This window comes from Calonectris borealis, chromosome W (genome assembly GCF_964195595.1).
Source record: "Calonectris borealis chromosome W, bCalBor7.hap1.2, whole genome shotgun sequence".
NCBI lineage: Eukaryota > Metazoa > Chordata > Aves > Procellariiformes > Procellariidae > Calonectris > Calonectris borealis.
This window is the reverse complement of record NC_134351.1, coordinates 21861752-21885630: the sequence shown is the minus strand read 5'-3', so window position 1 is coordinate 21885630 and position 23879 is coordinate 21861752. Positions and strand designations below refer to the sequence as shown.

At 37.9% G+C, this 23879-nt stretch overlaps 1 protein-coding gene across 3 annotated transcripts in view; it reads right to left on the bottom strand.

Annotated features, from left to right (window-relative positions):
- LOC142075009 (rapamycin-insensitive companion of mTOR) overlaps window positions 1-23879 on the bottom strand; it is a 129467-nt gene that overhangs the window by 43947 nt on the left and 61641 nt on the right. For 2 of the 3 annotated variants that reach the window (XM_075135998.1, XM_075135999.1), the window contains 12 exons: window positions 18379-18505; window positions 17226-17395; window positions 16913-16980; window positions 15840-15907; window positions 12096-12178; window positions 11329-11416; window positions 10207-10297; window positions 10006-10072; window positions 9819-9899; window positions 4908-5008; window positions 2317-2479; window positions 1812-1913 (listed from right to left, as the gene is read on the bottom strand). In XM_075135998.1, the coding sequence (XP_074992099.1) occupies window positions 1812-1913; window positions 2317-2479; window positions 4908-5008; window positions 9819-9899; window positions 10006-10072; window positions 10207-10297; window positions 11329-11416; window positions 12096-12178; window positions 15840-15907; window positions 16913-16980; window positions 17226-17395; window positions 18379-18505 (1209 nt within the window). Of the gene's footprint in view, window positions 1-1811; window positions 1914-2316; window positions 2480-4907; window positions 5009-9818; window positions 9900-10005; window positions 10073-10206; window positions 10298-11328; window positions 11417-12095; window positions 12179-14852; window positions 14941-15839; window positions 15908-16912; window positions 16981-17225; window positions 17396-18378; window positions 18506-23879 lie in introns of those variants that run through there. The other variant, XM_075136001.1, reaches the window with a different exon arrangement.

Genomic DNA, 23879 nt, shown 5'->3' with positions numbered 1-23879 from the left:
TGGTATACTAGTATTAAGACATGTAGTGCACTAGTTAATGATTAGTAAAACTGACTACACTAGTAACATTGAACCCACAGTGCCAGATTAAGTATGAAGCTCTACTGTTAACACAGTCTCAATTCCTCCATCCTGACCACTGCCACTTTTGCTGCTATTTTAGCAGCTTAGACAGCAAGCTGAGCAAGTAAAAAAAGGCAGTAAGGGACCATATGAGATGCAAGTAGCGAGGTGGTAGGAAAGCTGATGCTCCACAGCCGTGAGGTTGCGACTGAGATGGGAGGGAGGTGAGTAGCCACATGAGATGGTGAAGTCCAAACACTGGAATATGGATCCTGCTGATTCAGGGACTAAAGATGGACCACTCTGATAAACTGCACAACACCAGTGTAAGCTAAGATAATGTTAACAGGAACCGAAGTGGTTAGAATTTAACCGGAAAACACAGTAACTTCTCATTCTGAAAGACAGAAGTCCCTGATTTTGAGACATTTAGAACTGTTCAACAGGACACTAGAAAATATACTGCAGGGGAGGTCTGAGGTAGCAGGGTAACTGACAGCTTGACCTAAATTTCAGAGGAGAAAAAAAAACAAAAACAAAAAAAAACCCAAAAACCTTAGTTGTCAACTACATAAAACTTCCATTGTCGAAGTACTACACAGACTAATTAAAAAGTGAGATTCTGAAGAACAGTTTCTTGATAATATCTTTAATACTGAATCAAAGGTAAAAATATCTATGATTATTAAATCATAGATATCTAGTAGTGTTACAGTAAGAAGTCTGTAAACAGTGGAATTCGGTGGAGCAAAGCTACTGTCATATACCTATTCAGGTCTTTATACCAGACAGATTCTTGCTCTCTCAAGTTTATCAGTCCCTGAAAAAATGCACAGAAATATTTAGGGGGAATTTTTTTTTTTTGGGGGGTGGGTGGGTGTTGTTTTTTTAATATAATCTTGTTTATGTCTGTCACCATTAATCCTGTTTTGTATTTTTGCCATCTTTATAACGACATAGTAAAGATGACAGTAAGAAAATGTTACTTGGGGGTAACAATGGAAGGATGGCTTTGATGCACAGAATGACAGGAGCTATTTTGGCTCTAAGACTATACCAAATACTCAGTCAGAAAGTTTTCTTACTCAAAGAAAGTCAGTCCTCTGCTTAAAAAAGAGGCAGTCCCTTAAAAGCTGTACATTAAATATATTTAAGATAATGCCCTCCCTGTCAGAGATATTTCCTGTATTTTGTGAAAACAAATTCATTTTGTAATGAAATTGATGCTATGGGACTATTTGTATTAGTTCAAAACATACAATAAGACTGCATACTACTGAAGTTTTCATATGTGGCATCTGAAGCTTGATCTATAACCCACCTCCAGCCTTAACCTTCAGTGCACGTTATATATTTAAAAAAAAAAATAATCTGCTATGAAACTGAACAAGGCAGTATCCCTAAGTAGTTTGGACTGAAGTCTAAAGTATTAGCAACTTTAAAGTCACTATATCTCATTCTATAAAGTCTATTTTTATACAAATAAAGTTATATAAAATTTAATATATGCTTATTAAGAAACTTGTGAATTTAACTGTTGTGCATTTTTGTATATAGCTTAAGGGTTGTATACAAAGAGACTATATCAGCACTGATTAAAACCATGAGGTCCTAATTTTCTGAAATAAAACAGATTATGGGATATAATATGGAATTGATATTAGAAAGTCAAAGCTCGCATGCAAAATGGAGACTTCCCCCCCCCAAATAATTTCATAAAAATAGTATCACGCCCTTTTTATGCTCACCTTCAGTATGGTCCCTATCAGATTCCAATTCCACTCGAGGTTCTCTTTATGATTGAGAACTTGGCTGTCTCGAAGATTCATTACAAGTGCTTCTTCTGTATCCTGGAATACAGACATAAAAAACTACAGTAAGTTTCCTTGCATCATGTCTTGTCACATGATATACTTACTGTTCACGTAATAATCATTAAAAGGGCTATGCTCCACAGCATTTTGCATTTGAAAGTAAATTGCATGGTTATAGCACTGCATTAAAAATCTAATAGTAAGAGATCATAATTGGGACTAAAAAGCATCAAAAATTATTGCAATTTGACTCCTTAATTTCTAGAAATACAATATAGTATCCACAAGTAGCTAGAAGACAAATTAAATGAAAAAAATTCTACAAAGAAATCACATAAATGGCTCGGAATTAAATGAGAGAGTGAAGCTTGGGAGGTGGGATCCAAGTCTCCAAAATATAAAATCAAATTCAGTTTTGAAAAATCAAAAATGGTAATACCTTTAAAATAAAGATGTCTTTCTGCACACGGTACTGATCCCTTTTTTGGTGGGTTGAGATCGCTTTCTGAATAATATGATCTAAATGGAGGCTGTAAGGTTTAGGTCCTCTTTTCTTCATCTCGTGAAAACGTTTTAAGCAGTTGAGTGCGGCACTTGCTCGTCTAATAGAAAAAAATACTATAATCAGTATTTGACAACTGTTATTCAACTAAAGAGCGCCACTGCTATATCTTGAGTTAAATAAACATAGCTCAAGAAAGAATTCACCAACAATTCCAAAGCCAATAAAAAGAAAATAATGTTCTTTATCTAAGTTTTCATACTTCCATATCCCTCAGTCTTGTACTGAAATTATACAGAAAATTATCTTTCAGAAATTATAGTACCGAAGAATGAGCCTTACTGCTAACTTTTCTTCTACTCTGCAATTAGTGGTGCCTTTCAGAGTTCACAGAAGATATTGCAAAGTTTAAAGTTGATAAAGTATTGTGAGATGTCACAGTAGATCAACGTTCTACAGTGAAGTTGAGACGGCTAGCTTCAACTTTGACTAACAAAGTATTTCTTGTAAATTCTCTTCCCCTCCCCAGAGGGTGGCAGGAGTATCAGTAGTATATTTCCTGCTCTTTATATCTAAACAGCTCAGCAACAACATGTAAGAAATTTTCCAGGAAAAAATAGGAAGTAATAGAAATTACATTTGACATGGGCAGAAACAGTTAATTGCAAAATAATGGTAGCAGAAAAAAAATATTTGCTGTGCAAATAAAATAAGGAAGTCTAAAAAATGAGGAGGTAAGTCTACCTTTCTTCCCCCTAAACAAAAATTCTCATAGGGTAGGAGAGTGATTTTTTTGCATTCTCTTCAAACAAACAAATACCTGTGAATTTGGTCGCCTATCTAAATTACATAAATTTAATCCGTAACAGGGCTTACAGTTTTTCAGAGTATGAAACAATGCAGAGTGTTGACCAAAACTAAGATCCCCAAATATAACAATTACTACATCGACAAAATCACTTTCTTCCAACAAAACCAGGACTTCTTACTACTCTATCAGGTATGTCCACAAATGCCAAAAAGCAAAAAAACTGCAAGTGATCCACAAACATATCCCTTCTGCTCTTCATCCTTCCTCTCCTCCCACAGCTTTGACCGAGTGGAATACCCTGTGAAGGAGTTTCAGATATGCTTTTTTTGAAAAATAACTGTGTTTTCACATATCAAAATCTTCTAGTGACATGTAAGAAACCTTTAAAACTAAAAAGCACAAGAGCATTAAGTTTCTGGGAAGCACTCTACAAGCAGCATTTATCATTTCACAGTAGCAGTTCAAAAAGATTCTGTAATTTGTCACTGACAACACAACGAAAGACAAAATACGAAGTTATGATACATTTATCAGAATACTGATCTGACAAACCAGATCAGGAATGGCAAGAGTAATTAACAAAAACATTTCCTATAATTTACTATTAGAAAAAAAACCCAACACACTCAATTTAAATGGTCTTCTACAATGAAATGCAAGTAAGACCACTGAGTTACAGAAACACATTCTAAAGACACTAGAATCTATCAAATTATTTGACTTCTTTCCTCAAGAGGTTTAAAATGTGTGAAGTACCCAGGAGATGGTATTTTATGACAGAGCACTTCAGAGGTTAAATTGCAAGATTAGTAGATGTATAGAGAAATTCTAAAAAATAAGGAAAATAAAATAAAAAAGCCCACAGAGGTTTTTAAAGTTTCAAAATTCAGGTATTTCTCATTCAAAGAGGAACAGAAAGCTTCTATAAACATTTGTTTCAAGTCAGATTCCTAAATATACCTCACTTGATTACCACGAGTGCCAAACAGTTCCTAATGCTGCTTAACATGCCACTGCAGAATGCTGCACTAAGTTGTTTAAAATTTCTGTTCATAGTCTTATCTTTAAATGGAAATGAACTGAAAAAATTATCAGTGCAAACTTCAAACAAATGCATCAGAAAGTTTTAACATAATTACTATTGTTACAACGACCATTTTCTTCTGAAGAAAAAAAGGTTTAAAAAACAGCCCCATGCCAATATTACATTTTTTGCTCTTGTTCACACTAATAATGATTCGCTGATTTGGTCTATTACTATGTAATTAGCTATAGATAAACACCAAAAGAAAACAATTGGTACAGGCTTTTTTAGTTTGGAGAGCTTAATTGTATCAAAATGCCAAAAAAGAAGTGTGAAACAATGTAGAGGTCAAACACACAGAACACGTCTCAGATGGTGCTTGGTCAAACAGTGCCTTAGAGTTCATTTAAGAAAAATTCTGTGTAAAAAACAATCTTGCAATCTATGCAAAAGTGTTCTGAAATCTACTATCAAAACTTTCTTTCCAAATTTCTGAATTTCTAAATTGTTACCGTAAATAGATCACACTTTTGGAATCATGCACGGGAAACTATGTCCCTAGTAAGTGTGACAGAGCACTTCTATATTCTATTTTTCTTTTAAATAAAGACAGCAGTGGTTTCAGCCATCAGAAAACTCGTAATGTAGGTTTTCACTCAACTGCAGGGGGAAAGCGTAACTTAGAATTCTTACAGTCTTTTCTCTTTCATGATGTCAAAAGATGCTGCCATATTCATTAGCGTTGGTAAGCAGTGCAGGTGATGGCTGTGAGAATGAGGAAGAATTGTGTTTGCCTAAACAACAACAGAAGACTAGTTAGAATAACTTATTACATTTTCAGCCATCTCTTTAGGATCAGCATTTGAAGAATCTACCACTTTTCACAAGACTTTCACAAATGCATGATAACAAAACTACCTTTTGCATAACGTCAGAGCAATAATTACACACACCATTTTGAATATTTGATCTAATTAATCAATCTGAAATACAACTGAAAATAACTTAAGACGATTTTAAGACTTGGAGCCTTCTTTCGGAGACTTCTCATTTGTATTTTTTGCATTGGTGGTTTTTAAAGTTGTAAAATGCAAAAACATGCAAAGCATCAGATATCCTTATGTCATGGGTATAAAAGTACTAAAAACCCTAAAATCAGAAACACAATTTAAGCTAATGATGTTCATTCAATACTTTTGACTAGTAATGATTCTGCACAAAAAAATTATCTGATAAACATAACTTCATAAGTTACTGGACATTTAATGGCTTTTATTTTGGGAAACGTTTCTGTTTTGGGAAACAATTTGGGTAGTTGTGCAAATACTTTTGAAAACTAAAGAATAAAGAAGATAAAGAAATTACTTCAATATCTTAAAATTAAATCAAGTACAAATATTTGTTCAATATTTTGATAAACGGTCATCTCAGACTAGTGAATCATCTCTTTAGAAAAATACCTATGCTTTGCAGCATATTCAAACATCAGTGCATCTAATCACTCCCATTCAAAAGTATTCCAGAAACCATGAAAAATAGCATACGTTAATGCAGATTACTCTTTTTAAACTACATGGCTGACTGAACACTCAAAAAATTCCACCAATTATTTAAAGAAAAAAAAAATCACTGAAGAGACTAAAGAACAGATTTGTTGTGGTTGTGACACATGCTGCTGAGCTGAGCTGTTGTAAATCACTGTAGTAATAAGCAATCCTATACCTGAAGATTGTGACCTTGTTTTTTGGAGTGTTAAGGACAGGCCAATCCCGCACCGCTGAAATGAGTCTATAGTCTGAAGATGCAGACTATGTCTGATAACTCATATTCAAATTTTTGTAAAAGTTGTATTTCACAATCTTACTGTCTCTTATAAAGCAAGTTCATTTGGAAAAAAAAAGAAAAAACAAACCACAAGAAAACTGATCAAAAAGTGCTCTGCTACATACGCTTCTTGCCATCAAGAAAGGCCATGGAAAAGAAAGAACTGTTTTGCAAGAAAGGTAAATCATATCACTTCACATATGACTAACAGCTTCTCAGCAGGCTGAAAGGTAGCACTGGAGTGTATATGAAAACAAAATCATCTCTATACCAAAATAATTTAGGTTAAGTTCTGCTCTTCAAGCAGGTTTCTTTTGGTTGATGGTTGGTTTTGGTCTGGAGTAGGCTAAAGCAACCTGAGCAAGACAAATATAGTAGTGCCGTGATGGATGGTTATAGGCTCTTCAGGAGGGATAGGCAGGGCAGGCAAGGCAGGGGGGGTGGCGCTGTATGTAAGGGAGGGGTTAGATTGTATGGCACTTGCAGTTGGCAACGACACGGTTGAGAGTCTCTGGGTAAGGATGAAGGGGAAAGCAAATAAAGCGGATGTTGTTGTGGGAGTCTACTATCAACCACCCAGCCAGGACGATGACATCGATGAATTATTCTACAAGGAATTAAGGGATATCTCTAGATCAGCTGCCCTTGTCCTTATGGGTGATTTTAACTTCCCAGACATCGACTGGGAATATCATACAGCGGACACAAAGAGGTCCAGGAAATTCCTGAAGCACATTGAAGATAACTTCTTGGTGCAGGTACTAAGGGAGCTGACTAGGAAAGGTGCCCTCCTAGATTTCTTCTTTGCAAAAAGAGAGGGACTTGTGGGCGAAGTGGTGATTGGTGGCTGTCACGGACACAGTGACCATGAAGTAGTTGAGTTTCAAATCGCTGGCAATAGGACAAAAACTGCCAGCAAAACTTTGACCCTGGATATGGGGAGAGCAGACTTTGGGCTGCTGAAGGCGCTAGTTAGTAAGGTCCCCTGGGAATCTGCTTTTGAAGGTATTGGGGTCCAGGAATGCTGGTCACTTTTTAAGAGCCATCTCTTAAGAGCGCAGGAGCAGGCAATTCCAAAGTGTCAGAAGTCAAGCAAGCGGGGCAGAAGGACAACTTGGTTGAGCAGGGATCTTCTTCTAGAACTTAGGCAGAAAAGGAAAGCGTATGGACTTTGGAAGCAAGGACAGGCGACACAGGAGGACTACAGAGATGCTGTTTGCCACTGTAGGGAGAAAATTTGTGCAGCCAAAGCTTGATTAGAGTTCAAGCTGGCCAGCACTGTGAAGGACAACAAAAAGGGCTTTTTTAAATATGTTAACAGCAAAAGGAGAATCAGAGATAACATTGGTCCATTACTTGATGAGGTTGGTCACCTCACAAATAGGGACATAGACAAAGCAGAGACGTTTAATGCCTTCTTCGCCTCTGTCTTTAACACTGATGATGGGCCCTGGGACCCCCGGAGCCCTGTGTTGGAAGACCGTGACTGGGGGGATGATAAACTCCCGGCCGACTCTGAACTTGTTTGAGACTTGCTGCTCCAGCTGGATACACATAAATCTATGGGGCCCGATGGGATTCATCCCAGGGTACTGAAAGAGCTGGCCGATGCCATCGCAGGACCTCTCTCCATTATTTTTCAATGGTCTTGGGAGTCTGGAGAGGTCCCAGTCGACTGGAAGCTGGCAAATGTTGTCCCAATTTTCAAGAAAGGTAAGAAGGAAGACCCTGGTAATTACAGGCCTGTCAGTCTCACTTCAGCGCCTGGTAAAATTATGGAGAAGGTTATTCTGGGAGTTATTGAAAAACACTTGAGAGACAATGCAGTCATTGGTCGTAGCCAGCACGGGTTCACGAGGGGAAAGTCCTGCTTAACCAACTTAATTTCCTTTTATGACAAGGTCACCCATCTAGTTGACCAAGGGAAGCCAGTAGATGTGGGGGTTTTTTGGATTTTAGCAAAGCTTTTGATACTGTCTCTCACAGTATCCTTCTGGACAAAATGTCCGGCACACAGCTAGACAAGTTCATAATACGATGGGTGAGCAATTGGCTGATGGGTCGGGCTCAAAGGGTTACAGTAAATGGGGTTACATCAGGCTGGCGGCCAGTCACCAGTGGGGTTCCGCAGGGCTCAATTTTAGGGCCAGTGCTCTTTAATGTTTTTATAAATGATCTGGACGCAGGAGTCAAATGTACATTAAGTAAGTTTGCTGACGATACTAAACTAGGAGGAGCTGTGGACTCCCTCGAGGGTAGAGAGGCCTTACAGAGAGATCTGGATAGACTAGAGAGCTGGGCAATTGCCAACCGTATGCAATTTAACAAGAGCAAGTGCCGGATTCTGCACCTGGGACGGGATAATCCTGGTTATACATACAAATTGGGGAACGAGAGGCTGGAGAGCAGCCCCGCGGAAAGAGGTCTGGGGGTTTGGGTTGATGGCAAGTTGAATACCAGTCAACAGTGTGCCCTGGCAGCCAAAAGGGCCAACCGTGTCCTGGGGTGCATCGAGCACAGCATAGCTAGGCGGTCGAGGGAGGCGACTGTCCCGCTCTACACTGCACTGGTGAGGCCCCACCTCGAGTACTGTGTGCAGTTTTGGGCGCCTCAATATAAGAAGGACAACAAACTATTAGAGTGTGTCCAGAGGAGGGCGACCAAGATGGTGAAAGGCCTCGAGGGCAAGGCTTATGAGAAGCGGCTGAGGTCACTTGGTTTGTTCAGCTTGGAGAAGAGAAGGCTGAGGGGTGACCTCATCGCAGTCTACAACTTCCTCAAGGGGGGCAGTGGAGGGGGAGGTGCTGATCTCCTCTCTCTGGTGACCAGCGACAGGACACGAGGAAATGGAATGAAGCTGCATCAGGGGAAGTTCAGATTGGACATTAGGTAGGAAAAGGTTCTTCACTGAGAGGGTGGTTGGTCACTGGAACAGGCTCCCCAGGGAAGTGGTCACAGCACCAAGCCTGTCAGAGTTCAAGGAGCGTCTGGACGACGCTCTTAGTCATATGGTTTAGTTTTAGGTAGTCCTGCAAGGAGCAGGGAGTTGGACTCGATGATCCTTATGGGTCCCTTCCAACTCGAGATATTCTATGATTCTATGAATAAATTTACAATTTCCTCTCATCTCTAGCTGTTGAAATAAGTATAAATCCTGTCAGTGTGGAATGGTAGACTTTAATCTTGTTGTGATACAGTGTGAAGGAAAAAAAGAGAAGCTATTATAAGAGAGATTTTAAGGAGAGGGAAAAGGAACGAAGCAAGGTCCCTTCAGTTCTGCAGCAGGGGCTACCAACAGCAGTGCTGAAAGAGCACTCCAAGTTGGAGTTGCCTGAATGAATAATATGAAGTGCCAAAGCCACATCAAGCTGAACATGAAAAAAGTTTCATCTGCCTAGCCTGCAAAGCAGAAAGCTAAACACACTGTCACAGAGCTACCATCATTTTAGGAAAAGCAAAAAGCATCAATAGTCCTTTTCCCAAACACAGCAACCAATGAGTGAGTTTGCAGGACTCCAGTTTAAAAATACAACTGGTTACTGAGGATTATCCTTGGAGCAGAAGCCCTAGCACTTTCAGTACATTCCAAACCGCCTTTCTATCGATTCATGCTGGTTTTAATATATATGAAATGCCATATGCTGTAATACAAAATAACCCATTATTTTGATGAAAAATGGACATTCCAAATTCGTAACATAAATTCAAAGCTATAATAGGAAATATCTATTTACAATGAGCTACTAATATTACTTATTCTCATCAAAAAGTCTTTCTTACCATGTGCAAAAGTTCTCCTAAAAGGATAGTTGCTCTAACAGATACATGGTCATCACTACTTGTGATCACTTCAACCAGACCCTTCAAAACAGTTAAAAAATTATTACATTTAATGTATAACATCTTATTTTAATGTTTCTAGAAAAAAAAGTAGCAAGCATCTATTTAAATTTCAAGTCATAGTTACCTCTAGAAGTCCATTAGTAATAAAAGCTGAAAGCACTAAAGCCAAATAATTATCCATGAGATCAGGCCTAAGGAGAAAAAAGTATGGAAATGGTTTAGAAAGTACATTTCTTATTGTGTCTGCAAGAAAACAACAAATATTTTTGTCAACAACAACAGAAAACTAAAACAAGAGTTTAGACTGAGTTTGCAAAATGCTCACCTTGACCTGGCTCGATGTGGTAGTATAGTTTTAGCTTCAGCAGCTACAAAGCCATCAGAAAGTCTCCAGCAGTCCTGAAACCTGCTTGGATCTATAACAAGAAAATATGGACAATGGTAATTATAACATTGGATTTCATAGTGTTATTTTAATAGTTGTCAGTATGTAAATAATAGTTCTTACTGTTATTTCAGGTTTAAAATTATAGAAAATTTTGTCAGAAGGGATTTCTAACAAGTCATCTAATCTACGCTCCTGCACAAAGCAAGGCTAACTTCAAAGCTAGGACAAAGATCTCATTTAAGTATCAACCAAAATAATGAAATTTCCATTTCATAAGCACATTAAACTTGTTTAACAGAAAATAACATAAACACCTAAAATTTTAAACCATACATCCATATGTCGCAAAGTAGCAAGTTTGCAACAAAAAATGATTTATTTACTTATAAGTGCAGAACAAGGATTAAGCTTGATTATACAACTGAATGACAAAGACATTTATAACCAGAGTTTGAAGAAGAGAATTGCTGGAACATTAAAGGCTGAGACTTGCTCCTTTTGGGCTCATACTTTTGCACTGAGACAAAGCAGAAGATACTCTTAGGTTTACAAAGGAGTAATTCTAAAGATAAAAGACTAACTCTGCTAAATATATAGACATGAAAACACATACACTTGCCCTAGGAAAAGTAAAAGTCTGCTGAAGTGCAGTGGAGATAGCTAGCAGATACACAATATATAGAAAAGACCCTTTTTCATAACTTCTGTAACATTCGCCAACACTTCTACATTACTAATGGTTCTAACACTTCAAAGAAGTCTAATTTGTAGTAATGTATTTACAGTCTTTTGTGTAAATGCTCCACTACTGCTCTTGTATGAAACATACAAATGATATATAGTAAGGAAGTCAGAAGAAAGTTAGACTTCTAGTAGCTTGATCAACACTGAACAGTTGATAAAGAGTTTTAAACAGGACTTCAGAACACCCAATGAATTCAGTGATGAAACAGTAAAGACTGACATAATTTACAATATAGAGGAAACAGTGAAGGGTTCAAATTTATAGAAGAGCTTAATAAAAAGAATTTATATGTGAACCAGTACTAAAATACTTACCTACACTGAGAAGTGCCTCAATAAATTCTTCTGCAACAACAGGGAGAGGAAGGCGAAATATATCATAAAGAACCTCAAGCAGACCTTGCTACCAAAAAAAAAGGCAGAAATTTTATAGATTTACAAAAAAACGGTCTTTTTGTTCACTATTAATATTGAAGTTGAGATTTCTAGAGAGTGCTAAAATTGGTGTCTTTGTTTCAGGGTTTCTTTTAGGAGAACATGCTTATTTTCATAATCTGAATTAATCTGGAGAAGAGAAGGGAAGGGGCTTGCTTGCTTTAGAAGTGTGCCTGATTGTCACTACGAATTCTACAGAAGCTCAGGCTACTTGGATTACAGTTTTTTAGAACAGTTAGTGCTGCCACCATCAACTTCTTCATTTAGCAGGTAACTGGGAAGAAACATTTTTATTTATCTCAGATTCAATGCTTTAAACTCATAACTGCAGCTACTGTGAATTTGCTTTGACTTGTGGCCAGAGTAAAAATTAATTTATGCACTTTTCTTTCCTCCATTCCCTCCTCTCAGACATACAGGGTGTGATTCCATTCTCATTTTATGTGTAAGGAGCCGAGACAGAAAAAGCAAGCATTTTATAATGGAATTACAGACTTAGACTTGGGGGTCAAATAAACTAGAGGCTAGTGGTCTCATAATTGGAGTCTGCGTTTAAACCACTAAACTGATAAAATTGTTAAAATTTTAAATGTTAATTAAAACATCCAATATTATTCCTATATCAGTACTAAATATTTACCACCTACCCGTATTTCCATATTTGGTATACAGAGTACCCCAATAAGAGACTGAATCCCAGAATTTCCAGGTTTGCACAGACTGATAATACCTAGGAAACATTAAATACATAATAATATTCCATCACCAAACAAAAAAAAGCATTAGACACATTGTTAAATTTGATTTCCAGTTTGAGTGCAAGCACAGATGATAAAAATCACTAATCATAAACATTTTTCACCTTTATAATGTCATCTCCTTTATAATCAATGTTTAACAAAGCTTTCTAATCACAAAACTTTGTTTCTTCATTAAAAACTATAGCTACTTTTACCCTTTCTACTGTGAACAATATTCTCAAATTATCTGCAAAACTAACATTTACATGGAAGAAATGGCAGAAAGAAAAGACAAAATTGTCAATAAAGAATAAATCTTAAACCTGAAAGACTTGCATCATCTTGGTAGAACTGTAAGCAGTTTCTCCATCAAAAGCTGTATCTTAAACTAACAAATTATTTAGTTACCTTTAATCTTAGGTGAATTCTAAATGGCGAGTTTAAATATACTTGGAATAACGTTCTCTGTGCACTGTTTTTAATCATCTTTTCCCAAATGACAAGTGCTCATCTCCAGAATTTTCATAGAATCATAGAATAGTTTGGGGTGGAAGGGACCTTTAAAGGTCATCTAGTCCAACCCCACCTGCAATGAGCAGGGACATCTTCAACTAGATCAGGTTGCTCAGAGCCCCGTCCAACCTGGCCTTGAACACTTCCAGGGATGGGGCATCTACCACCTCTCTGGGCAACCTGTTCCAGTGTTTCACCACCCTCATTGTAAAAAATTTCTTCCTTCTTTCCCACTTTGCATAAAATCTCTTATAATTTGGTCCTTTTACACTATATTTTTACTCAATTAGTTTAATATTTCAATATTAATAGGGCAAACCCTCAAATTGTTTATAAATGTTACAGAATACCTCCTGAAGCTAATGATTACACTGAATTTCAGCCTCAAATTACATACAATCTCTTCATTCAAAATGTGGCTGCAAAAAACTTGCTCGTTTCCTTGAACATTTCTCTTCATACATCACAGAATAAATTAAAACTTACAGTAAAATGCTATCCAGAAAACAAAAAAGTTTCTCCAAAATGCAACTTTAAATGAACAAAAAGAAGCCAGGTTTGCACACCTTTTTGTCTTACATATTATAAATAAACCCAAATCTTCATTCACTAAAAATTACTAAAAGATTAAAAGTATCACCTACTCATCTATTTATTTTCACTAATACAAATTTAACTTTAACGACATGTGCTTTATATGAACTTGAAGAAAATCCTCAAGTTCAAAACTTCCATGTCACAAAAACTTATGACAAGCACATGTGGCCACATACACATTAATGGCATTTAAATATGTTCCACAGTGCACCTCAGAGGCCTTTTTTTTCCCCAAGAGCATACAATGGCCTGTGGTGGGTTGACCTTGGCTGGCCGCCAGGTGCCCACCAAACCGCTCTATCACTCCCCCTCCTCAGCTGGACAGGGGGAAAGAAAATATAACGAAAGGCTCGTGGGTCAAGATAAGGACAGGGAGAGATCACTCAGCAATTACCGTCACGGGCAAAACAGACTCGACTTGGGGAAATTAATTTAATTTATTACCAATCAAATGAGAGTAGGATAATGAGAAATAAAACCAAATCTTAAAACACCTTCCCCCCACCCCTGCCTTCTTCCCGGGCTCAACTTCACTCCCCATGTTCTCTACCTCCTCCCCCCGAGCGGCACAGGGGGACAGGGAATGGGGGTTGCAGTCAGTTCATCACAAGTTGTCTCTGCTGCTCCTTCCTCCTCACACTCTTCCCCTGCTCCAGCATGGGGTCCCTCCCACAGGAGACAGTCCTCCATGAACTTCTCCAATGTGGGTCCTTCCCACGGGCTGCAGTTCTTCACAAACTACTCCAGTGTGGGTCCCTTCCACGGGGTGCAGTCCTTCAGGAACAGACTGCTCCAGTGTGGGTCCCCACAGGGTCACAAGTCCTGCCAGCAAACCTGCTCCAGCGTGGGCTCCTCTCTCCACGGGGTCACAGCCTCCTTCGGGCGCATCCACCTGCTCTCACATATTCTCACTCCTCTCTTCAGGCTGCTCTTGCGCAGTAGTTTTTTTCCCCTTCTTAAATATGTTATCACAGAGGTGCTACCACCGTCGCTGATTGGCTCAGCCTTGGCCAGCGGCGGGTCCATCTTGGAGCTGGCTGGCATTGGCTCTATCAGACATGGGGGAAGCTTCTAGCAGCTTCTCACAGAAGCCACCCCTGTAGCCCCTCCGCTACCAAAACCTTGCCACGCAAACCCAATACATGGCCACATCCCAATTGCAATGCAGGTATAGATTTGGGTGCATGCAGTCATTGCTGCATGCCCCAATTTCAGCTCTAAGGATGTGATCGCACATGAGGATAAAGGACACAGTAATTAGCTCTAAAGAATAATTCAGTTTGGAGAATAAGGAGAGCAGAACAGTAGAACAAAGCAGACAGTACAGACAGGGAAAAAAAAAAAAACCCAAACAAAAAACTGCCCAAAAAGCCATAACAAAACAAAACAAAACCAAAAACACCTTCAAGCCTGGTTTTGCTATGTGTCCTTTTGTCCTTTTGGAAGACTGACAGTGTAAGGACATTTTTGTACTAAAAGCTGTTAAGATGTTAGTCTCCAACACAACAAGTAATATAAAAAACAAAAAGGAAGAACATGTAACAGTGAAAGTACCATGGCAAGTAACATATTCCAAGACAATTGTTTCTTCGGTCACTTGAACTTTTCAGGCTTATGCTGTTAGTTCTAAGTGTCTGAGTTAAGGAAGATGCAGCAACACTCCTATCAGAAACTGCTTCTCAGAAGTTTCAAAGTTGTCACAAACTTTCCAAGCTTCCTCCCCAAGGAAATGAAAACACATGTGAGAAACTTTTGAAGGATACCTGGATGTTAAATTAAGCTTACTGATCATTTTCAGAACATTAAAAAATACAGCAAATAGTCTTACAAAGCAAAAGCCTTTCTATACAGTCTGAATCTTTCCTAAGTACAGCCTGTAAAAATCCTAACCAAAATTTTGGTAAATGGTCATATCAACTAATTTAGTTTATTTGCAAGACACTGTCTTGACTAAAAGAACGAGCAGTCCCTGAGGCAATATCTTCCTGTTAGATATTGTAATATTGCAGAGAAAGGATTTAGAAAAATGCAAAAACCTACTTTTTCAATTTAGAAATGTCTTCTACATGAAAAATCCAAAACTATGTCCGTACTGCAATTTATCTTCAACTATAGCACATTAGCAGGTGCTAATGAAACTATTCTGTTGATATCTCTTCGCATAGACAAATAGATTTCTTATTTACAGTGGCAGAACAATCTCAAAGGCAAATTTTTATGATATGATGCTATTTTCAACATCCTCTCACCCATCAAATGTCAAGAAGTACCATCAAGGTACAACTTATATAGCATTCTATACTGGAAAAAAAAAAAAAAAAAAGCTGTGTCTTGTCAGTAGTTAGCCAAAGAAAACTATGTATGAGTCCTCCAATTTAACAATATCAAAACACATCTTAGTACCATTGTAGGAAGGTATTGATAGAAATTACAGATCAAGAGAGACAGATTCTGTGCTTAAATAAACCACTCCTTTATGCTAGAAAGTAAAATTCCCCTTCCAGTCATCCAACTTCAAACAAACAAACAAAAAAATCTTACCTGCCCATGATCGAAATGCTGCCACTATTCCCATTTTACTAGCTAGGAACCGTGCTTCTCTGTCCTCTCTGTCATTAAAATAACAAATGTCACAATACACAGTTAATTACTGTAAAACAAACAGTGTTACTAACATAGCAAGTAAAAAGCAGTTAACTGAAATTTTAGATGGGGGACAAAATCCAGAGTAAGAAAAATCTGTTACATACATATATATGTGTGTATATATGTATGCAATGCGTACACACAGACAAAGATTAGAATTTTTTAAGTCTTGTTACTTTTCCTTTTTCAGTGGAGGTTCCACGGTAGGAGGATCATATCAAAAGTAAACACCTATATTTGGTCAGATGATTCACTCTGAAGCCTCCACTGACAGTAAGACTACAGCAGGGGCCACTTGGACACTTGATTCAGTTATGCAGACCTAAGCGTCTATTGCCATTTGATATTAAAAAAAAAAAAAAATTACTGAATAATTCAAGTTGGAAGCAATTTCAGGAGGTCTCTAGTCCAAACTCCTGCACAAAGAAGTTGTCAGCTCTGAGACCAGACCAGGTTATACGCAGGGCTTTATCCAGTCGGGTCTTAGAAACTCTCAAGGATGAAGGCTGCAGGACCTCTCTGGACAGCCTGTTCCAACACTTGACTGGCCTCACAGAATTTATTCCCCCCCCCCCGATATCAAGTTGGAACCTCTTGTTTCCACTTCTGAGCCTGACCATACAACCATCAAACATAAAACTAGCTCAAATGCAAACTCCTCATTGTGGATGTTTAAAGTTAGATAAAAAGAAATCCATACCTGAAGTAAAAAATGATGATTATGATGATTTTTTAAGTAAAAGAAATATAATGGGGGGAAGGGAAGAAGGGTAAAACTAATTTTCCCTTTTAAATCTGAAACGCTTAACAATATTTTAGGAAGTTGCATTCTAACCTGCTATCATATTCAACTTCAAATACTTTAATATTAGCTAATTGCTTTTATTTTGTCACTTTGGAAAGAAAAATAGTTTAATTCCAGTACCATGAACACAACTGGTAGCATAAGTAGCAGCACTAACACTTACTTGAGTTGTCCTTCTGCTGTGTCTGGATTATGCCTGTAGTGAAAATCTGTGTAAGGAGCTAAAATTCGCTAAACAAAAGAGAGACATGCATTACTTTCACATGAGAATAGTTAACAGGTCTTGCCCTTTCCTCAGTCCCACTCCAATCTGTCATGTTATTCCTGCTTTATAAATCATTAAGTTCTTAGCCTAAAATGTTGCATTTAAACATTTTGCACTAATACAGAAGGTGAAATCTGAAGTGAAAAGTAAATATTTTCATTAGTAATACAATGTTTAACTTCTGTCACTAAACAAGTAAAACTGAACCCACCTCTAACTCTACATCTGCTCGCACATACTGTCGGGTCTTTGGATGATTAATGAGGTGCAAAACTGTAGTTATCAAAGCCTCATTTATTCGGCTTAGCTGACAATCAATCACATTTTTCAAGATGGTACTTAAACCACCCCGAAGAGCCACCACCTCGGGATTCTGAAGTGCTAAATAAAGAAAAACATGTCACTTCCGGCCAGTGATAGGAAAGAAAACATTTCACGACTTCCAATACAACAAACTTGTCTGTTTAGTATATATATCTTTTTCTTCCTGAACACTGCTGAGGCACACAATAAAGCTTTTAATGACTGACATTAGCAATAAATTGAGATTTTTGATTAATTTATTATCAACAAAAATACTGGTCAGTCAGTCACCATTGTGCAGCAATTTCCCAGCTTATTTCCAACCAAGTTTCCATACAGTAATATCTGGATTTCCTTGCAAAAAGGTTTTGTGCTTCACTGGACTGACATGGATAAAATATTTATACTAGAATATAAATTAGTAACAGATTGTTTAGTTCTTTAAAATAGAAGTTTGTATCTTGAAAATGTTGCTGAAGTTATTTCTCATTGATTGATACAAAACTGAAAAAAACCTAAAAATCAGCACCCACATACAAGTATAAGGAGTTAGTATAAATCACTGTCCAGATAGCCTTTACATGGACACAAATACTGACTTCCAGAAGCCAGCTAACCACAGTACTCACTGTAAAAATTTTTAAAGGAAAATGTTTTGTAGTTCTCTGAACACTTGTACATTTGTCAGAACCTCATGTATGGAATTTTCCCTACTTCCAATCCATTAGTTTTAGAAACATCAACTGCATCAGGGAAATGTTTTTAAGGTAACACAAAAATTGGCAAGTCTTAAAGGAAAGTACAGCACTTGAAATCTTCAGGTACTTCACTTAAGAGATTTTGATTTTAAGTTAAAGTGATTTTGGTTTATATCAAACTAATGACTAAAATATATGAAATGGACATTAAGAACATTTAACATCTGATTCATTAGTTATTAAACAAATACCCTTAATTATTTGAATACAATCTATTTAATATGAACCCACAGAAGAGAATCTCTTAGAAGACTGATGACAACCACATCAAAATTTTTCTTAATTAGCTTTCAGTTATCTTACCTAGTTCACAGATAATGGCTATACATGCTCGAACCATTCTGTCTCTTTCTTGAAGACCATCGTTTCCAACTGCTATCAAGGAATTAGTAATAGAACTGGGGAACAATGAAGCATTCACAGTGATCATCTGCCAAAAGTGAAAGAAAAAGCCCTCTGGTTTCTTCATAATATTTCTCTAAATATACTCACAGATTCACTAGCATTTTGTTTCCTAGATACTACCAGACCACTCCATATATTACTTGGTTGTACCCTGCAAATCCTCAAAACACTTTCTTTTGTTCTTGAAATTCTTCATTCGTCAATTTACAATTTTCTTCTTGCTTCAGTTTTTTATTTTTATATTATTTTATTATAATAAGAAAGGGTAAAAAAACCCCTGACTGTTGCAGAGAGAACTACTGCTACCTTCTTCAGATTTTTTCCAAGAATTTCTTTATCGACAGAGAACACTATCCGATAACACAGAGTAGATTACAAACTCTTCTAGAAGATTCATTCATACTGCACCAGATATCTATCTTCAATACCTATTCAACTTTTTAATTAGCCAAGACTAAACTCTCTTGTTTTGTAGAGAGATCTTTAGGCTGCTGCAGAGTACAAAAAAGGACAGTCAACAAAAGAAGCCGCTATAGTATTTGGAAGGCAACTGTCAGCAACACCCCTATATTCTCTTGTATAGTACCTGATCTTCCTAAAACTGCAGTGTAATACAACTTCATCATAAGTTATATAGCTATATGTCACAAAAAACACACACACTTTAAACACGTTAAACTTAAAAAGTTTTTAGATGTTTAGTGGATATTGAGTATTTTTTAACATCTCAATTGTATTTATTAGTAGAAAAAAATGTGACATGGTTGAGTGGGCTATAACAAATTATGTTGTTCCCTTTTTAAGCAGTCAGACAAAAAACCTATTTCCCCTTAGTAATACATCTGTTTAACTTTAGTGATGTTCATGTTCCATAGTATACAGGATATGTATATTTAATTTTAGCAAACTATGAAAAAATGTGAATAGAGAGCTACTCAGCCTTTGTAGTCAAAGTCTCATTTGGGGGGGGTGGAGTGGGGGGTTTTTTGCCTTTAATGTGTGCACAGGGTCTTGCTCCTTAATCTAGTATAAATTCTGATTGTCCTAAACTAGCAGCTGAGGATTTCCATGGCACAGGAGCTCTTCAGTACTGTAAAGGAGCATTGGCTGTTAAAATCTGTTCTTCTATTCTGTCTCAAATTTATTGCAAATCGTTTTTATTTTTTAATTGAAGGATGACTAACCAAGGTTTAATTTAATATCCTTTTTGTTTCCAACAAAAGCAGGCTTATCTCCATTATTTTTCCAAAATTGTTTTGTCCTATATTCATTTTACAGCTCCCTTAGATGTCTTACAGATATTTGTTCAAAGAGGATTACTTTTTTTCACCTCTTTACAGAGAATATTAAAATGAGAAGAGATCAACCATTATGATAAATATATGTGAACTCCTCAACAAGTTTATTTTTAAGATGTGTTTTTGAGAAACTTCTTGTCATACATAATGTTGTCACCCACAAAACAGGAAGCTTTAATATAGGACTCTAAATAAAACCCAAACTCTTCCCCACCCACACAGTCTTTCACTTTTACAGTGGCATGAAGTAACAAGAATTAGCAATAGAATGGCTGTACCAATCCACTCTACAAAATTGTAACCTTTTTTTTCTACTGACATTGACATGTACTTAAGTGTGAGGACACAAGCAGCCTCTTAAGGCTGTTTTGCTTCATTGTTTTTTTTGGTTTTAAGACATGAGAAGGAAAGATTTCTTTCTTTTAATATTCAATTCCAAGTATTTTAGTAGAATCATAGAATTAGATTGAGAAACACTTTCTGAAGCGTTGCTAAAGAAGACACTGCTAAATTACAAAGCTCTTACTAGGAAATGTAGAAGTGATAGTACTAAACACTGCCCCACAGAGTACAGTCAAAAGAGAATATGAGCACTCAAAGTTTTCAAAAAAATCAGAAACCAAGTTTACAAAGTTTAAAGTTGTTTTTCTTTTCTCTTCCTACACTACTTTAACCTGCACTGTTTTGTAAAAAAGTTTATCAAGTGCCATTTATAAATTCATAAAACAGAATTAATATTTTAAATTTTGTTCTTCTACTCTATGAAAACAAAGAGAAAAAAGTGAGAGAATGTTTTAAAGTTTTATATCTATGCTATTCTTATATAGGCATTTTTGCAATCAAAGATGAGGTTAAAGAATTGCATCCATACTTTGGAACAGAAAACAATAGTTCTGAGATGCTAGTGGAACCCAGTTCAGCTCTTCCACAGCTCATGGTAAATTATCTCCTGCAAAAATTAATTAAATCTGATTGTTATATTTGCCATTCATATTCCTCTCCTAAGACCTTCATATAATCTTTTAGGAATCCTGGTATCAAACTACCGAGTCTGAGATCTTGTGGGAGATGAGGAGAGATGGGAAAAGGGCAAGAGCAAGATAATAAAAAGACATTGTGAAAATACAGAATGTGCCATTCAGGACGTGTCACAGTATCCTTTGTGAGAGAGAGTTTCTCAAGTATTGACTGCTCTGTGCCAATGCATGATTAACTGCTGCAGCCCAGACAGGACATGAAAAAGGTGTTAACTTTACTTGTAGCCAGGTTGGGTGGCTTTTTGTTTGTCTGACATCATCTTTTAAGAAACAAGGATGTTCTAGGTAGCAAAAAATGTTATGAAACATCATTCATCAACATAGTTCTCAGCATTGGAGAATCATCAGCATCCCTGTACAGCATGTACATTCCATGCATGTACATCCCATGTACAGCATCTGTGTACAATGATGGAAAAAAAAAAAAGCACTTATGATCAGCCATAAGATTTTTTTAAAGTTTATCTTTCAGGATCATTTCTTTAGGTCAAACTAATGGATTTATTTCTCTTGATACCTCTTGTTTGTTTCAAGCCAGACAGAAGTCTTCGCTCAAGTAGGAAATGTTCAAGAAAGCCCAGGAATATAAAGACAAATTTCTGGCCCCAAATAAAACCAATTCGTTATAAATGTGTTTCCATTTGTCCTGGTTTCAGCTGGGATAGAGTTAATTTTCTTCCTAGTAGCTGGTATAGTGCTGCATTTTGGATTTAGTATAAGAAGAATGTTGATAACACACTGATGTTTGAGTTGTTGCTGAGTAGTGCTTACATAGTCAAGGACTTTTCAGCTTCCCGTGCTCTGCCAGGTGCACAAGAAGATGGGAGGGGGCACAGCCAAGACAGCTGACCCAAACTGGCCAACGGGGTATTCCATACCACATGATGTCATGATCAGTATATAAACTGGGGGGAGTTGGCCGGGGGGCAGTGATCACTGCTTGGGGACTAGCTGGGTGTCGGTCAGTGGGTGGTTGCATCACTTGTTTTTCCTGGGTTTTGTTCCTCTCTCTCTCGCTGTTTTCCTCTTCATTACAATTTATTACTATTGCTGTTATTGTTGTCGTTGTTACTATTATTATTATTATTATTATATTTAAAGTATTAAACTGTTCTTATCTGTCCTGGTTTCGGCTGGGATAGGGTTAAATTTCTTCCTAGTGCTGTGTTTTGGATTTAGTAGGAGGAGAATGTTGATAACACATTGATGTTTTCAGTTGTTGCTAAATGCCCTCCTAGTCCAAGGACAGCTCCCGTGCCTACTGACTGAGCTAGGTACACAAGATGGGAGGGAACATAATCAGGACAGCCAGCCCAGCTGGCCAATGGGGTATTCCATACCATGTGACGTCATGCTCAGTATATGAAGGGTAGGCGTGATCCAGGAAGTACCGATCGCTACTTGGTTATCGGTCAGCGCGGGTGGTGAGCAATTGCATTGTGCATCACTCATTTTGTATATTTTATCATTATCATTATTATTTTCCCTTTTTCTGTTCTATTAAACTGTCTTTATCTCAACCCACGAGTTTTTCTCACTCTTACCCTTCCGATTCTCTCCCCATTCCACTGGGGGGGTGGGGGGAGTGAGTGAGCGGCTGCGTGGTATTTGGCTGCCTGCCAGGTTAAACCACGACAGTCCTTTTTGGCGCCCAACGTGGGGCTCAAAGGGTTGAGATAACGACACATCTGACCCGAACGGGTTAAAACAAATTTGTTATAAGCATTCATTATATCAGTTTAGTACTCGATGTTCACAATGTTGGTTTATTTGCTCTCAGAGTTGTTGGATCTGTTTTTGGAGTTGTGGTATGTAGCACCTTACTGGCTGTCTATACTGCTGATTATCAGTTTTTATGTGGGATTGGTCATCTCTGGGAAATGGATTAAGGTCACTGCTTTGCTATACTGTGTGACACTGGTTTATGTTATGATAAAATTATTGGTCACGAGCCTGTACTCAGCACTGCCATCATTACTGTTCTTCGGGAGCTATCTTTTGGAAACTATTAATAATTACACTTCCTACGTCTTCACCTCAGAGGATGAATTTAGGGAGGAGACAGGATGGGACACTTTCTCCCACTTGTTTACCTTCCCTTCCATATCTTCAGAAACTCCTTTTTCTTCTATCCTCTTCATGAAGACGTCCACAATATTCCCTGAGAATTTTGAATATCCTTGGGATGTTCAAACAAGCACGTTCATATTGCTATGTCTCCTGAATGTGGTTCAGGCCTTGTTTAGAGTTAAACAACTATTCAGGAATACTGTCCAGAGATCAACCCCAGCAACAGACACGGTGGCTACTCAAACCCCCAAGACAGGCACTGTAGCTACTTCAACCCGCATGACAACCACTGTGGCTACTCAAACCCCTGCGACAGGCACCGTGGCTACTTCTACCCCCACGACAACCACTATGGCTACTCAGACCCCGGCAACAGTCACTACAATTACTCCAACCCCCGCAACAGGCACTGCAGCCACTCAAACCCCGGCAACAGTCACTACAAGTACTCCAACCCACGCGACAGGCACTGCAGCTACCCAAACCCCAGCAACAGGCACTACAGCTGAACCAGAGGACCAACCGTCGCTGGTATCCGTCGCCCCTGTACAGAAGAAGAAATCTTTGAAGCGGAAGTCAGGTCGTTTAGAAAAGGATGATGGAAAAGCAGGGCCATCACGAGGAGGGGAGGAGGAAGAGGAAGAACTCATAAATGAGACGGAAACCACCCGATCCCTATCCCTGAATGAGTTGCGAGATATGCAGAAAGATTTCAGCCGTCGTCCAGGCGAGCATATTGTTACCTGGATGCTCCGATGCTGGGATAATGGGGCCAGTAGCCTGGAATTAGAGGGGAAGGAAGCCAAACAGCTGGGATCCCTTGCTAGGGAAGCGGGTATTCACAAAGCAATTGGAAAAGGGAAACAGGTCTTCAGCCTCTGGAGGCGACTGCTGTCAGGCGTGAAGGAAAGGTATCCCTTCAAGGAAGGTGTTATATATCGCCTAGGCAAGTGGACCACTATGGAGAGAGGTATCCAGTACCTGAGAGAACTAG